The sequence below is a fragment of the Protopterus annectens genome, chromosome 1.part0 (genome assembly GCF_019279795.1).
Source record: "Protopterus annectens isolate FY-2018-M chromosome 1.part0, PAN1.0, whole genome shotgun sequence".
Taxonomy (NCBI): Eukaryota; Metazoa; Chordata; order Ceratodontiformes; family Protopteridae; genus Protopterus; species Protopterus annectens.
In genome coordinates this window covers 872,467,411-872,485,661 of record NC_056725.1, presented here as the reverse complement: position 1 = coordinate 872,485,661, position 18,251 = coordinate 872,467,411, and the positions used below count along the sequence as shown (strand labels likewise).

At 36.8% G+C, this 18,251-nt stretch overlaps 1 protein-coding gene across 1 annotated transcript in view; it reads left to right on the top strand.

The window, feature by feature from the left end:
• MOXD1 (monooxygenase DBH like 1) overlaps positions 1 to 18,251 on the top strand; it is a 980,239-nt gene that overhangs the window by 32,034 nt on the left and 929,954 nt on the right. Inside the window, exons 3-4 of the mRNA XM_044064284.1 lie at positions 9,930 to 10,097; positions 14,668 to 14,751. Of these exons, the coding sequence (XP_043920219.1) occupies positions 9,930 to 10,097; positions 14,668 to 14,751 (252 nt within the window). The remainder of the gene's footprint in view (positions 1 to 9,929; positions 10,098 to 14,667; positions 14,752 to 18,251) is intronic.

Below are 18,251 nucleotides of genomic sequence, written 5' to 3'. Positions count from 1 at the left end.
ATTGGTCCATTCCCCTGTGGTCACTGTAGCGCATATAAGTATATGGCCAAAATGAAAGAATTTTCCAGTGCTAACACCTCAAGGGTCTTTGACATTAGGATTTTTGGTAACTGCAGCTCAGACTGGGTGGTATATTTGGCCACCTGCACATGCACTTCATTCTATGTAGGTCAAACTTCCAGACCACTGAGATTTCGCATTAGTGAGCATCATAGTGCGATTCGAACTAAAAAGCTAACTAATGCTTTATATAAGCATACTCTGACTCACCAAACTGCTCAATTTCAGTTTATAATTATAGATAAGATTCAGCTGCCGAGGATGATGAAGGCAGGCTGGCATGATAAGCTCAATAACATGGAAGCATTATGGATTACCAGATTGGGTGCTTTGTTCAAACCTGGGCTGAATGAATATGGATAAAGCTTTTTGCTGATTATGTATTTATACATGGATTTAAATTGGTGGTTTTCATGGTTTGAACTAGCTATTTTCCCAATCTACTGGTTACTCACTATTATATTTTTTATTTGTTTTATTTTCATTATTTTTTTTCTATGATTTATTTTCATAGGATTTTATATGTGTATATATATATATCTTTAAATTTTCTAGTATATATTGAACACCAGGATGCACTATTCTAACTTTTTTCTTTTTGCACTGAAGAAGGCCATTGTGTTGGCCGAAACCGGTTTGCAGTTATTTGTTTAAGTATGCCACAATAAAAGAAGTTTTCTGCTTGCCCTAACCTCTGTGCTGGCTCATTTTGTGGGTTTTTTTCTCCCCTTGACAAAGCCAAACTGTGTGAGGTTGAGTTTTTGGAGGTTGCCAATATCCCTGTTAATGAGGTCCATGATAATCCATTCCATGGTTTTGCAGATCAGGCTGGTTAGGCTGAAGGGTCCATAATTTCTCGGATCAGTGGACACTCCACCTTTGTGCAAAGGGATGACAGTCACTGTCCTTCACTCGGCTGGGACAAAGATGGTACGTAGGCTTTGGTTGAATAAGGTGCCTAATGGTGCTGCAGGTTCATGCCTGAGTTCATGTAGGATGCAGCCTGGGATGTTATCGGGTCCCATGGAGGCTGTATTTTCTGCCTTTGAGGAGGGCAGTAATGACCTGGTCCCTAGAGATAAGGGGAGGGGGGGCAGGTACTGGGGACGTGTTGATTTAATGATGGGGAGGACAAAGGGGTGAAATTTTCACTGAATCTGTCAGCCAGCAGATTGGCTATATCTACAGCATTTGTGTATGTGGTGTCCTTGACCACCAGTTCTGAACAGATCTGGGTGCTACCTTTGAGATTGCAGACATATGTGAAGAAGACCTTATGATTGTCTCTAGAGATGTGGCCAATTTGGACTTGAAGTTGGCTTTAGAGGATTTCACTAGTGCTCTTGTTTGCTTGTTCAGACTAAGGAGAGATTGCTTCCAACTGGTCACCTGCTCCTTCTTGGTCCTGGACAGCAATTGTTTTCCTTTTATTATATAGTTTATTTATTGCACATGTCCACCAGACAGGTTTACTCTACCTTGTTTAGGATGATATTGTCCTGTCAGGTATTCCTGATTCCATGCATCTATATAAGTGCTTGTATAGCACTTTGGTGCAGATTTGGACATTGGTGCCAGTTTCAACAGAGGGGGAGGGGCTGTAAAGCTGTTTATACCATCCTTCAGGAGGTTGAAATCAGCTTTGGAGGTTTTTTGTTTGACCCTATCTAGAGGGGCATCAGGGGAGATAATAACTTCAAAACTGATTACTTTATCGTCAGATGTTACCAAGGAGGATGATACTAAGATGCAAACTCCAGTACACACATCATATATACCCAGGGGTGCTGGAAGCTACTGAAGGCTGTGGGGATGGAAGGCAAAGGGGGCACTTAGTTATCTAAAAGTGCAATTTTTTAACTGACTGAGGCCATTAATTCCTAGTTTCATGGGAGTTTACTAGGCTAATGGCCCTAGAGCCCTTACAAGCTTAACCATATTTATCCTGAGTTACCCTAATTGTCAATGGTTAGGTGAGTGAAGTTTGCAAAGGCAAGAATCTATGGTAGTTAATACCAACTTCCTCTGTCCAGGAGGGACATGGACACCACCCCAGGAGTGAATTTGCAGTCACCCATCCATTCATCTAGGTTGTGTTTGAAGAGGGTCAGGGATGGGCTCTGTTTCAAGTGAATTGGAAGGTTGTTCCAGAGAAGTGGCATTGATATTCACCCCGAACTAACATCAAAGAAATACACAAAAGGTGGCTATCTTTTCTTTTTTCTTTTTTTACTTTGACAGGGAGATGGACACTATTCTTAGATATGATCCATGTATCTTAGCAAGCATTTATCTTCTCAGTTTACTTGGAACTACTATTTTGTCAACTTTAATCATTAAGCCTTTGGCACAACTTATTTCTTCCTTGATAGAAAAAATAAGACTGAACTTCTTTAGTTAGTCATGATTTTTGTCCATGCCACAATTGTAACAAAAGGCTAGGGGAAATAACTATAAAAATGTACCTCACAGCATCTAGAATATCATGGCTTCTAATTCCCAAGTAGCAGCTTCCAGACTAAAAGTTTATTCTGTTATTTCCCCCACAGTTATTATACTGCAGTCTTGGCCATTTAGGATGCAGGGACACAATGAAGACTAAGAATGAATTTCTTTTTTTAGCCACAATTTCTGTTTAGGCCATATTTGTCTTCACAAATGTTTGAAAAAAGCTCTAAAATTCAATTCAGAGCATTGAGAATCTAACGGCTTCACTGGGTTGGGGGGAGGGGGGTTGGGATATATTGATGCAATGTAGGAAAAATCTGAAGAGTACAACAAAGTATAAGAAAACAGAAAACAATATAGTATCTAAATGGTGTGGCAAGGCCAGGATGAAGGGAAAGTAGAGGGCACACTGGGGTGACAGTAATCAGAATGTGGCCCATGAAGTCCTTTTCCAAGGGTTTCATTTCACCAAAAGCCAGAGTCAAAATACTCAGTACGCCCAGGGACTGCCCTATTTAAGTACATTACACAAATTATCAACAAGGTGTGTTAAAAAACATTTCATAACACTGTAACACCTGGATAAGAAAAAAATATGGAAGATGCTTGTTTTGTCAGAGTTGTGGTATACAGCAATCCTTTTTGATTGTGTCTTTATTTTCTACTAGGTATCATATACCTGGTTGCACAATAGTGCTAAATATGGCCTTTCAGTGTGGACACTCCTCAACTGGTTTAGCTACTGGCTTTGACTCTGAGTGGCACACTGCAGTGGTGATGCTCCTTGATAAGGGTGGCGTTGCAACTGACCTGGGTAGTTAAATCCCTATTAGCCTTAGAAAACCTCATCTGCAAAACCATGGGTGTATCCTAACTGACCTCAACAAACTGTGGTATCATGACTGCTATCCTGTCTAGTTAACCTGGTAAACTTCTTCAGAATTGTTACAAAGGCTGTAGATGGTGGCCATAATGCTGTATCTTGACCTGGTGAACATCTTCAGCAGGATCACCCATGCTGACTTCATACAAATGCTAATTGCTTTAAAAATAAACCCATATGTGGTAAAATGGATAAAAAACTGGATGAAATACAGAGTCCACACAGTGCAAGTTGCAGATGCTACATCAGTAAGTATAAAAGTGACCAGTAGTGTCTCTCAGGGCTCAGTGCTGTGACCTCTTGTTTTTGGTATTTACTTCTCAGATTTCAAAGTGGACAGCTAAGAAGTCTGGCACTTAAAGTTTGCAGATTACTGCAGATTGAAGTCTCCCTATGATACTCAAAATCCCTTGAAATAACTCTCCCAAGTAAAGCCTTGGTGTACTAAAAGTGAGCTCAAATGTTAAAAAGTGTGGTGTCACTTTTGGTACACAACCCTCCCCTCATCATACTATACAGCCCACATACCACTACAGAATGAACATTTTGTCAGAGACCTAGAAACTTGGACTGATAGCACCCTTACATTTGACCATCATGTGACAACAGTTGTCAGGAAATTCTTTTACTTAGCCCACATAATTGCCTCTAAAGAGGTAATCACTCCCTTATAGTCAGAATTGATCAGGACAGTTATCAAGTACAACATCCCCCTTTGCAATGTACCTTAGTAAACATATCAAACAATAAAAAACAACAAAAAGACCCAAAGGCTCCTAATCAATAAAATCACAGGCCTAAAGTCCCTGAGCTACCAAGACAGGCAGGAAACTCTCTCCCTTTATTCAGTGTGTTACTGACTTTTGAAGGGAGATCTGTCTTGCTCACTGCACCTTTAGAGACCTAGTTGTCCTGGGCCTCTTGTTTCTTCACAAGTCCAATATTGACACCAATATTAGAAGCATGGACTTAAGCCTTCAACAGATACATACAGTACAGGGGTGAGGCATGCTTATAAGGGAACATCTCCCAATCCTTTGAAATAATCTTCCCCTACATGTTAAGCAGTGCAGCTCACTATCTTACTTTAAAAGTAAACTAGTGACTGAGATGGGTATCTATAAATTTAATCTGGGTTGTACTGGTATGGCCCTCCTGGAGAAAGGAGGTGTTGCCTGAGGGAGGGTACTGGCAAGGCATGAATGGTCATAATATTCTTGGCCTTGGAATATTTAAACTGTTTTATGACTTGCTGTCATAGCTTGAAAGGACATCTCTGCCTACACTCATAATGATCATGAACAGCATAAAGTGGGTGTAAGAGAATGAATGAATATTTAAATACAGCAAAATCAATACTTCATTATAAGTCAGTCTAGCTCCATTGAAATGTACCTCTGTGGAAAATTCGACAGGAGAGCAAAAGCCTATCCTGGTACTCAGTGAGTGAAAGGCAAAAACCTGCAAGTCTGCACCAACATATGAATATTAAACTTTATTGGTAGAACATATGTCTCAACTGTACAATGTACATGAATTAAATGTCTTATTTTACTTTTGTAATGTATTGTGTTTACTATTGTTGATCCTATGTTGTGTCTGAAAAGGGTCAATAGAACAGCTCACTTACCTGGTAAACAAAAAGCAATCAAGTTGATAAACAAGTAAACAAACTGTCCACAGTTTTGTAGAACATTCCTGATTTTTCCTCCTTTTTTACCCTGTCCCTCATAAAATATTTGATTCTCTGGTAAATCACTCAGAATCATACCTATCAACTCCCAGAATATCCAGATTATTGCCTCGTGTTTTTGGTCTGTTCTTCATAAAATTTGGCAAAGGATTGAGGATTGTGCTGTCTAAAAAATAAAACATTTGAGTCTGAGACTTCATATCCTTTAGAAAATGCATGCTAGTGTAAAACCCGTTATTCTAGCTGCTTTCTAAATTTAAGTTTATAAAAGCGGTATTAAAAATCTGTTCTTAATTTCGTCCCTTTATTCCCCCCCTATCATTCGTGCTTACAAACCTAGAGAACTAACAGTGTCACATCCTGCCTTGCACAGTTTTCTGTTGTTTCACTGAAAGGTATTGAAGTAGGTGCCACTGCACATCATCTCTGCAAAACCAATGCTGTCAACAGTCTGTATATACAGCCGTTTCTGGCAGAGGTTATATTTGTACCACAGGCTGTCAAATGAGTTTACATGGGAAAGTGTGTTTGTACTGAATGCTGTTTGTCTGATTGACAACTCTGATATGGTTTAACTTCTTTCTCCACTGTTGTGTGACCATGGAGATGGTATGTGTAAGTTAGAGGGGGTGCAGGGGTCTCTTCCCACATGCTGAGTGCAGTAGAGCTTGCCCCATGCAAAAAAACAAACAAACGTGGGATTGGGTCACGTCAACTGTCACCACCTGTCTCAATTTAGTGCCACTCTGCTACCTTCTTCAACAGTCATGGCTGTCACAGGTCTTTCTTCACACAAATCATCCATCTCTTTCCTGGGTATCCTCATTTACTCTTGTTTCTTCATGTTGCTCCCATATCCCTTTATTAAATTGTCCTCTGCTTTCCCGCATGAGTCTGAACCACTGTAATCTATTTAATTTGACTTTCTCTGCAACTGGAGCTACTTTGACTTCTGCTTTGGTGTCATCATTTCTTCATCTATCTCACAGTGTTCATCCTACTACCCATCTCAGACCCTTGATCTTCATCACCTCTGGCTTCTTCACCTGCAATCTTCACTGCCCAGAGTTGTGTATATACAAAATACTGGTCTCATCACTGTTATGTCCACTTTACTTTGCAGCATGTTTGACATTCTTCTGTTACACACTAACATGGCACTCTGTGCCAGTTGGCTGCAGCCTCTTTAATTCTAGCTTTGACCTCCACCTTTAGACTTCTCTTCTCCTCAATCATCCCTCCCAGATACTTGAAGTTGTTAATCTGTTCCACTATTTCCCTTTTATCTCAATTTTCGTCTTCTGATTCTCTCATTTACTACCCTGACAGCTGGCTTGTACTCAGTTTCATCCCATTTGCCTTCAGTTTTGCATTCCATTCCTCTATCATTTGCTGAAGTTTCTAAGAGTCTGCTTGTAATGCAACATGGTCTGCATACAGCAGCTTTGTTGGCATATTCCCTCCCACCTGTTTTCTAATCTAATCCATTACCAGTATGAACAGCCAGGGATTCAGTGCTGAACCCTGATGCACACCCCTTCCTGCTAAGAAAGCCTTTTAGAGTGGAAACTGTTGGTACTTGTGTCATTGGATCTTTGTAAATAGCCTACCCTAATTCTGTTAATGTTTCTGGGACTTTGAGCCATCGTCTAACTGCCTGTATTAGCTTTCTTTGGACCTTGTCATAATTTATTCTTCAAGTCTAGGAATGCCCAAATGGACTGTTTCCTTAACTCTAGTTTTTACCTCAGTATCTGCCTTGTTACAGACATCAGTCTTGTTGTACTGCGTCATGATCTGAAGCCAAACCTGTCATCTCCCATCTTAGGTAATACTACTCTGCATATTCATTTATCAGTCACATTGTCTCCAGCAATTCCATGCAGTGTGACAGGAGTTTGATACCTCTATACTGCCTACAGTTGCTCATCCCCCATTTATTCTTATAAACTAGCACTAAGATGTTTATTTTCTGGGTATAAACCAAAAAAAGGTACAAGCCAGATAGCCAGTCCCAGATGATTGTTTATTCCGCAAATCCACGAACCAACACTGATAAATCACACTGCAAACCAATCAGTGTTGGTTCGTGGATTTGCGGAATAAACAATCATCTGGGACTGGCTATCTGGCTTGTACCTTTTTTTGGTTTATCAGTGCAGTTTCGGGTACTTGTGACCAACTTGCTATTTTCTGGGTATGCCTTTCTCTCCACAAGAGTACCCTTAGGTGCCATTTCTGTCCTAGCTCACCCAATATCTTGATCATGTCTGCCATGATCTCAACTGATCCTGCTGCTTTCCCTGATTTCATTTTCATTAGTGCTGCTTTTATTTCTTCTACGGTCGGCTCTTCTTTTTCTGTCACTGTAGACTGTGTATGTGGCAGTACAGCTTCTGTGGGGTTTTTGTCATTCAGAGGCTGCTGGAAGTACTCCTTCCACCTGCCTTTAATGTCCTGTAGACTTGTGAACAGATTGCTGTTGACCTCCTTTATAAATGGTGTCTGATAGTTATATTCTTTAGCCTTTTGTCTTTGCCTTGTAACCTAAAAAAAAAACAAATAGTCCCTCAACAGAGAATGGACACTTTTGTTGAAACAATTATTAACACACTAAGTGTTTTTGTCTCTCAGTATATCACAAGACTTCATCAGACTATTAAATATTTACATCAAGAAATATAAATATTTATATATAATAATTTAGATCCTAAAAACATTATTTCTAATTTATATTCTATTTAGTAATATATATAATAATAATTTAGACAACAAATATTGGAATTTTAATTCTAAAGGGGAAGCTTTTACATATACAGAAAAAAGAACACATATTATATCCTCTGTAAGATACTTTGTTCTTTCCATTCTGGTGTATCTTTACATGGAAATTTTTTCACAAGAGTTTTTTTTACCTCCAGATAGAATTGGAAGGTGTACAAGTGATGATAATAGTATATGCTGGAGATCTTTACAAAACTGTAAGGCTGATTGGGGTCATATATTTTAGGAGTGTCCTTCTTTAAATTCATATTGGAATTCAATTAATGACTTTTCTTATGGTCTGACGACTTTTCCTGAAACACACAAAAAAAAAAATCTTCTATAACACTCTAGTGAATATTAATGAAAATAAGGAGAATTTATCTTCTCTAGACTATTTTTGACAGTAGTAAGAAAAAAAAACTTAAAGAAATTAAAGAAATCATTTTCTCCACAGGCTGAAGAATTCTTGTCATCTTGATGAGAAAGAATAGAAAAAGAATCTACAATCAAGAAACAAAGAATATTTTCCAAACCACTTATAAATAACTCAGACTGAAGTCATTTCATTAACTGATTTTTACCAAGGTCTAGATTCATTCCCCACTTGAAAATTTAAATTTGTCTTAGTGCTAAATTTAAAGATGTTTCAGTTATAGAACTGCTGTCCATCTTTTTTTTTTCATTTATTACCAAGTCAGTGATAATTATTTTTTAAAGTATGGACATGCTTGTACATATTGTAAATAATTTTAGCTTACATTTGTGTATTATTCTTCGTCTGCAAATTTTACTTTGTGATCTGTTGAAATGTCAGTAAAATGTTTAAACAAAGAAGTTTAAACATTTATATTATAGATCACATGACTTAAAAACACCAGTAATATTGCCTTAATCTTCTAAAATTCAAAACATATTTGTAATTAATTACACCATTTAATCCTGGTTTTGTATAAGCATTTAATAAAATGTGCCATTTAAGCTCTTTTACCAGTAATAGAAGTTTCTACATGGTGGTGATGCTTCTATCCTTCATAAAAAGCATAGCTCAGGCTTTCATTTACTCAGCCTACTTTTCAGTTTAGTCTGTGGTGGTGAGAATATATTCCAAATTCTGATTGTTAGCACCGTAGTCAAGCACTGTACTTATACTTGTATATTATACCATCACAGTTAGATATGTGAAGTAAACATCTGTCATAGTCACACTACACATAAGTACTGTTCTCTCACTAAGGAACAAGATAAAACAATATAACTAGCATTTTACTGGAGTTACTACAGTCCGTGCAGCTCTGCCAGAAAAAAATGTAAAACTTTAAAAAGGACAGAGAAAGATGCAGAGTAAAATTCTATAATGTCTTTGAAGTTCAAGAACATCTTAAAGATGTAGTGAATTTTCTTGAGTTTGTTCCTTCTATGTCGCCATATTATTGGAGCTTCCCAGTACATGCTGACATTTTTGAAATGACATTATTTTTCTGTTACTTCACAACAAATCACTAGATTACTTGGGGAAATTTGATGCATCATTTTTGCTCATTTCTTCATCATCACAGATCATATTCCCTCACTTGTCCTCTTAAGCACTTCTCTAGCCGTATGGGCTGTCATTCAGGGAACACAAGCACATACAGTTTGACATCCTTGATGCAGAATGGCTCTAAAGGTATTTATCACTCCTTATCCATACATTAAAGGTTAACAATCATGCTGTGTTCTTCTCACAAAAAGCATGGATTTTTTTCACTCTCCAATCAGCATATATGGTGAGGACAGAGAATATAAAAAAAAAACAAAACAAAAAAATAAGAAGGAACAATATTTATATCTTCATTGTTTTAGTCAGCTCTGGCGTTTATTTTAATATGTACCGCAGTACATATGCTAAAGCCGAACACTTCATTGTAGTCTTCCTTGTTTAAATCCCAGTTTGTTGAATTTTTAAAAATTTTGTTGTAAAATCTTAGTTTAGCATATTAAAATTAGATGGAGTTACTGTCTTATTAAGAGATGTTGTAATTGCATGAAATGCAGGAAATCAAAAGTGAATGTTAATTTATTTTGTTATATTTTTTTAAGGAGAGCACAGTTCGAGTGATATGGGCATTTCACAGTGAAGATGTTGGAGAGACATTTTTACAGTATCATGGACAGAATCGTGGAAGAAAGAGTGTACGATTACTTCATCCTGGAAAATCAACCCCCATTGATAAAAATACCTTGTATTTTGACATAAGAAATAGGAATGTAAGTAAACATGTTTTAATGGTGTGGCTAAAAATGTCTCAGAGCACATCTTGTACATATTCTTAATACTTTCTTTGGTTTTATTGTTAATTCTGGCCCAGTTAAAAATGAACCATGTGAGTCAAAATATTTACTTGTCAAACTTGACAGTTTGTTTAGTAGTAGTATTTGATCAATATATTAATAACAAGTTTTAGCACTGAACTACTAACCAGGCAGAAGTGCTGAATATTGGTCTATACATGAAAGTAGAGTCAGTGAAGGTGAACTGCTTTTTTTCCACAAGTAAAGGTATGTTACATAGATATGTTGTTGTCATTGGGTCTGCTACAGGCCCCCACATGCTAGCAGCTTGCAACACACCTGCTCACTGTCACTTACTTGAAAAAGAAGTATTTCAATAATTTAGTAACTCAGTACAGCTGTATAGTTTTACCCTAACCTGAACTCTAACCACAAAACTCCAATCCAGTTCCCAACCGAATTCCTTGCTTCCTTACTCTAAACCTTCATTACCCCTCTCTAACCCTAAAATCTCTGCTCTTTATTTAAACCTAAACTCCACCCCCTGTCTAAACCTTAACTCCATGATTATTCCCCAAGCCTAAATCTCCCCTCCCACTCCCAAAACTTAAACTCCATTCCCACTTCCTAAACCAAATACTCCTTCCAACTCACTAAACCTAAAACCTCATTCCTGCTCCCCAAGCCTAGAATCTCCCTCCATCTCCCTCTGATGGCTGCTTGGCTGAACTCATATTTAAGTTCATGCACAAGCAATAGCCTACCAAAGCTACAAGATGCTTGAGTACCTCACATGGAAACAGTGGCTTGGATGTGCTTGGAACTCCAGTGGCAGTACAATTTCCTTGTCATCAGGTGAACAACCACAGCTGGTGCATTACGGGATAAGCATAGAAACAGAGAGTCAGTGTATGTGCCCATGCCATGATAGAGGATACAGTAATATCTGTGCTATTACATGTAACCTGACAGAGAGAATGTGATGACAAGCAGGTTGTCACCTTGGAGCATTGCTTGCTCCATGTCAGATGGTCACTCAGATGTCAGAACCTGGTTTGGATGGAATCTGGGATGTGTATGCATACCACTTCACACATGCCTCATTCCTGGTGCTAATCTACTATGTTTTTTTACATTGAAATAGTTTTGGATAAGATGGTACCATCTGTATGACTGGGACCAGGCTCACTTGTCACTAACGTTATAGTAAGCAGGCACTACTGCTGGAACATTCTAACAGAATGAGGAAGGGAGGAACCAGTATTCTGTAACTGACTGTAAGACAATGTGCTATCAGTTTTCATAACAGTGCAAAAGAAATCTAGTTGTAGTAGCATGCTAGCATCATTTTGTATAGAAACATATAATTACCTAATAGAAACGTGCTCCCTTATATCTCCATGGCTAGAGGTGTTTTTAAACCTGGAGTGTCTTAATCTGACATAATCATTGGCAAGTAACCACAGGTCCTTTTACTTTTATTAAGATGTAGGGAATGATCCAGGCAATTCAAAACTGATTTTTCTACTAATGCAGATTGAGTTGAAACCATGCATTTAGAAGTATAAAGCAAGCAAAGCCTGCTACTGCCTTTACAATTTTATGCCTTTAAATAATAAAACTACTTTTTTTTTTCTTTTCAGTGAGTGGGGCAGGCCTTTTTCAGCAAATGGCAGGTATGTGCTGTTGTAAGGAACAAGAGGAAACTCTCTTTAATGATGTAAATCTATGCCATGATTCCTACCACTACTGTTGAATACTTTTTATTATACAACGACCACCCATTAATATTCCAAAATGTGCACGCTGATTGGTCAGCGTGCACATTGTAAATCAGAGTGATAGTAATGGAAAAAGGTCCGGTCGCCCAGACTTTTTCCATTAGTATAACTCTTTTTTTTTTTTTTTTCACAGCAACGGAGAAAGCAAGATCTCCGTTGCTTTTTACAACCTGTCTCGCTATGTTAAACAAGTTTAACATAGCGAGACAGCTTTTAAAAAAAGCAACGGAGCATCTCCGTTGCTTTTTCTAAAGCTGTCTCGCTATGTTAAACCCATTTAACATAGCGAGACACTTTAAAAAGCAACGGAGATCTTGCGTTCTCCGTTGCTTTTTTCAAAACTGTATCACTATGTTAAATTGGTTTAACATAGCGAGACAGCTTTAAAAAAAGCAACGGAGATGCTCCGTTGCTTTTTTTAAAAGCTGTCTCGCTATGTTAAACTCATTTAACATAGCGAGACAGGTTGTAAAAAGCAACGGAGATCTTGCTTTCTCTGTTGCTTTTGCCCACAGCTCTGATGTACTGCGTAAGTATACGCATGTGCAGTACATCAGAACTGCCGCAGAATACCAGACAGCTGCGGAAGGGCAGCAAGGAGGCATTATACAATGCCATTTTTTAAGAAAAGTAATTATTTTTTTTCTTAAATAATGTCATTGTATAACAGCAATAACCCACTTCTGGGTGTGGGTAATGCTGGATTTACCCACGGTTGTTTTTGCTTGGCCACTCGGGCTTCGCCCTCGTGACCAAACCACACCAACCTTGGGTAAATCCAGCATTACCCACACCCAGGCGTGGGCTATTGCTATAGTGTATCGCTTGCTCCAATAGATGGTTGCACAAAACAGGGCATTAGCTAGTACAGACAGAATTAGCATTGCTTCCAACTACTTCATTACTGAAGAGTTTGGTACAAACCCCATGCATGAAGACAGTGAGTGTGTGGTTATTGCTGTTTGAGGAGGATTAGCAGTATGCCCTCAGCTTGCCATTACAGAAAGGGGAAGAGATATTTTTCCATGTCCTTTTATCATTTTATTCTTGCTGTACCATGAGTTTGAGGAAAAGCAGCTAACTCTTTGAATGAAGTGAAGCAGTATGAGAGACTTTTATATAGGGCCCTGACTACTTCCTACATCTAGATTTACTACATATCAACAAAGTTTATGAAGTTTACACGTATATATGAGTTTTAAGTATTTAAAATGTACTAATTCTTCACTGCTTCCAACTATATCTAGTTCAGAGTCATGTTGAGAGCCATATCCTGGGTCTTGACAGTCATAAGGCAGGGGAATTACACACAGAAGGTATTGTATCTCATTGGTTGAGATTCATGTAAGCTAGAAATAAACATAAGGATTACATTAGAAACTAATTAAAAATAAAGATTAAATGCAAAGCAAACATGGTAGAATGTCATAATTATAATGCAAAACATAATAATTATAGAACAACAGAAAACAGAGTCTGAGTCATAGGCAGGGCTTTATCCCTCTGCGTTACTGGATGTGTCTGTGTCTGTAAGTCACCTACATTTTAATATACAACTCTTGCACTTGTGATAACACCCATAAACTGCATTCTCTGTTGAATACTTCTGTCTAGACAATCATGGTCCACATACACCATTCGGCACACTACCACAAATTTCCTTCCTGGCTTTTACAACAGCGACAAAACATGTTCTTTCGTATATGTAGAAATAAATTGCACCAAAATCATCCAGGATTTACCACATGACTTTGTAATGCAGAGAGTGACAACCTGATTCCCAGTGATGATTTTGTAAAACCTGAACATTATACCATATTACTTTTTACAAAATCAATTAAGTCTAGTCCATCTTCACCTTCCAGTACTTCAGTTAATGTCAGATTTTCCTTAGAGCCTTATCCACAACTGTCATTTACTTTTGCTGCATATATTCCACTTGAACTTCAGCTTCGGACAATTACAGTCTTTTATGTATCCTTGCAGCAATCCATATGTGTGCCACATATCAGATTTCACTTTTCTTTTTATTTCCTTGATATTTAATCATATCATTTTATCATCAACAAAATACTGCTGCAGTGCCCATCTCTTCTATCAAGTCACATCACCCCCTCCCAATTTTTCTGCATTCACTATTTTAACTGTTTCCTTTTTTCACCCTTAACTGTGATACTATAACCTTTCCAAACTCAATCACCATCACTCATGCCAACTTTCCGTTTTAATCAACAGAAAATATAACTTTAATTAACCTAATGGGATAGAGTAGGGAGGCATGCAACCTCATCAAGAACTTTGAGACTTTCTTTCAGTTGAACTGAAAGTTTTGATAACTTTGGGTAATCCTTTGCATCATTGTATACTATTATTCTTGAGGGTGAAGTGAATGGGGTATCTACTAAACTATAAATTGCTTAACTTAGCTAAATCTAACTGGAACTGATTTGCAGAGAGAACATAGTAATGATTAAAGAAGGAGGAGGAACGCAGAAATCAATTTCCTTCATATAGTGGAGTTGGGCATTCAAAATATACGTGTTTGTGTGTGTGTGTGTGTGTGTGTGTGTGTGTGTGTGTGTGTGTGTGATGTATGTGTTTTTGTCTGTGTGCATGTATGCCTGGATGTGTATGTGTGCATTTGATTGTGGGGCTGAGGGTGTGTCTGTTTGCATGCACATATACTTGTATGCATAAGATCCACATTTTATTGTATGTATAGTCTTTACTGTCAGTTTAATTGACAAGTCTTTTGTCTGTGGTAGGTAAGCGTACCAGAGAAGGACACAACTTACTGGTGTGAAATGTTTAAATTTCCTGTACTCGATGCAAAACACCACATTATAAAGGTAAGAAAAAATTGCATGAAACAGAATTATTAAACTATTTCTTCAATTTAGCAGTAAGCCAAATAATTTTTATTCATCACAGTTTATGTCTCTTCTTAAACTGTTGTCAACTCCCTGTTAAAACATGAGTGCCTTTTAAATTTTAATACAACTTAAACAGTATAGTCTTTCCTGTCTAATCACCTATTTGTTTTGGGGAATTTTAGTTATACTGCTGTTATGCCAGCAAATCAAATATGTCTTGAGATTTTTTCATCTAGACTTCACTGCTGCTAAATAGAAAAAAAAAAGCTTCAGAAACATGAGCTAAAAAATATTTATATATATCACAAAAAATGTTGAAAAATGCATGCAAATAACTAGTGTGGTGATACCAACCGTAGTTCATCACTAGTGCCCATATCTTCATTGCTTAGATTTGAGATAAAATATAATTTGTTGTCCTGTCTGTCTCATTTATAAATTGGCTACTTTTTTACTCTAAAAATTTACATACACAAACATGCACAACCATACATAACCCCTACTAATTATATATACAAACTCTGAGATCGCAATACAGTGGGGAAAGGAGCAATGCCTACTGTACTGTGATCTTGTACAATGCAGGTCTTTCTTGATGTTCTGGGTTCTTGTTGTATAAAAAACAGGCAAACACCAATCTAGTCTTGCACTCTGAATATCTTCTTTATTACTGATAGAAGGTTAACCCAATCCAAAACCAGAACTTGGTTTAATCAAAAAGCTTTATCAGCATACTGCAGAACAAATCATAGAACTGACACAACAAGTGATGAATTGCCCAGTGGAAAATATCTTTTAGTACTGACAGAAGTAAAAAAAAAATGTCTGACAAACATTAATTGAAAGTACATAGTTCCCACAAGTGATATATCCAAATGATAAAAACTCTACATGCATACTGTGGGTCATCCTCTTTTGAGCAGATAAAAATTTCCCTAGTGATTTACCACTTTGATAACTACATACAGATGAATTTGGTACTAGATTAGCAAAAAATCTGTTATTTCTCAAAGTATGTCAAGCCAAGACTGATTGAAAATAGATGCAATAATTTAAGAATTTGAAACATAATTAGTAATATATCCAACAGGACTGCATGTATCATCAGTAGTCCTAGAATTATATTCTAAAAGGTCCAGTCTGGTTTTACAGTCAGTATATTTCTTTGCTGAAATAATATATCCTTCCTGTAGCCCCTTTTCCTAAAACAGTCAAATAGCATCTCAGCATTATTCTCAAAATTCACCTGTGAAATACAAAGGTGTTTTGTTCTAATGAATTTCAATTTAAAGATATTCCAGATTACAGTAAAAGGATGGCAACTATGAGCTGATAAAAAAGAAATCTTAAAATAGGAGTGGAAGTAGAAACAGTGTTACCTGAATGTCATCATTTAGTCCTGTACTAAGACAGATAAACTGCACTCTGTTTTATTCTTTAGAGTGGATGTTGATTTGCAACTCTTTAAAAGTTTTTTCCCTCCATTCTTGGCTTATTTGTTCCCCTTGGAAGCAGGAAGTCCAGGGCCAGATCACATTTGTGGAAAACACAGAAGAATCAAAAACCCATGTCAGGCTTAGAAACAGTATTGTAATGTCTGGTCTACCCTAAATTTCCCCAAAACTTAAAAACATCAGAATAAAGTAAAATGTTACATTAATGTTGTAAAATATAATTTTCAAGGGTCTTTTATCATAGAATTAACAGTACCAGTGTGGAGATAAAAATTAAATTAGCACTGGTGAAATTAAACAGCACGATCTTACACTCAGTCTTTCACCAAGATGTAACTAATCAATTTTCGTACTACTCTGTATATATTTTCACATCCTTTTCATTTAATTAGGAACATCTCTCCTCAAATAATGAAACAAAATCTTCCATGTATCCTCATCATATTCCATTCTGGCACATTTGTAGCTTACTTTGGAAATGCTAAGTCTTCATTTCTTGCTAAAGATCTGCTTATTTACAAATACCGAAGACTTGCTTCTGACACTTTCCTTTTCTGCACCCATAGTGATAAATAAAACCATTATGGAAATGATGTCCATACCCCTGAATTATTGTGTGAAATGGAATAAAACCATACTACAAATAAATGTATTTATTCTATTGTTTTAACCTTGAGGGCCTTACCTGGCCAAGGTGACAGTTCATTATGAATGAATAAAGTTTATTTTATATTTGCTTGTCTCTCACTAGTCTATTTGTATGCATTTTGTATGTATCATTTGTTCTTTTGTCTTGTAAAAAGCAAATTGTTAAACAAAAGTGTAATTATCATATTCATTTTCATTTGTGTATTTTTTTTTTGCCATTACACTGTTGTATTACAGTTATTAAAATGTCATGTGCATTGTGTGAAGTTTTTCTCCATTGACCTCCACTGAAAATGTATAATTCCTAGTAGCAACTTATCAGTTAATAAAAATAAATAAATAAATCAGTAATGAAATGAAATAATGCATGAAAAGTCTTACAACAATCTCATGTAGTTTTAGTATTAATAAAGAATCCCATTTGATAGGATGCTGGGCAAAGTTATGTCATACATAAAGTAATAGCTTGCTTCCTGGAAAGTAAATGTGTTTTCTCATTTTACTAACTGGTATAAAACTGACTTAAATTGTTTTTATACGTGTGTGTGCATGTGTATGTTTATGTTTTTGGTTTACCATTTTTGATATTTAATTTTCAATAAATAGTGAGCCAAAAAAAAAAAAGAATGATATGTGACGGATCACAGGTAAACCACTAATTGAAGTATATTTGTAAAACATATGGTTTAATAGATGTGTGACTAATAGACTAATAGACTTAGCTATCTTGATATTATTGTAAATATATTTCTTAGAAACTTGACGTTTACTTCATGGTGGTATAACTAACTGGAGTAAATCTGACTTCGATATTTTGTAATCATTGCATATATGCTTGTAAAGTATAAGAATTAATGGCTGTTTTCCCTTTGCGAGTCAACAAAGCATGGACTGTATGTCTGTGCAAGACTGTTCTTAAGAAAGCCAGCTTTAAGAATTTGAAAATTGCAATGCAGACTGCCTTAAAGGACACTTCCATAAAATGTTGCAAAGTTGGATGTTTTTTTTTTTTTTTTCTGTGGAGAGGACCTACCTCCTCTATACTTGCTTGTAAAGTATAAGAATTAATGGCCAGAAAACCACAGTGAAAAACTTCTCTAAAGCAAATTTTACACTCCTCAAAACTGAGGTGGAATCCTTCAAAGCCCCCGGGCCTGTGGAAAATACGGCCCAGACTGCAGAATCCTTTATAAACGCATTCTATGAACACCTTCAGGAATGCATGGATCATGCGATCCCAAATAAAACCAAGACCCAATCCTCCAAAGGCAGACGTCCTGTCTGGTGGACCCCAACCATAAACAAACTATACAATAGAAGGAGGAAGCTACTAAATGATAAAGCAAAATCCCAAAAAGGGAAGGCATCACTGAT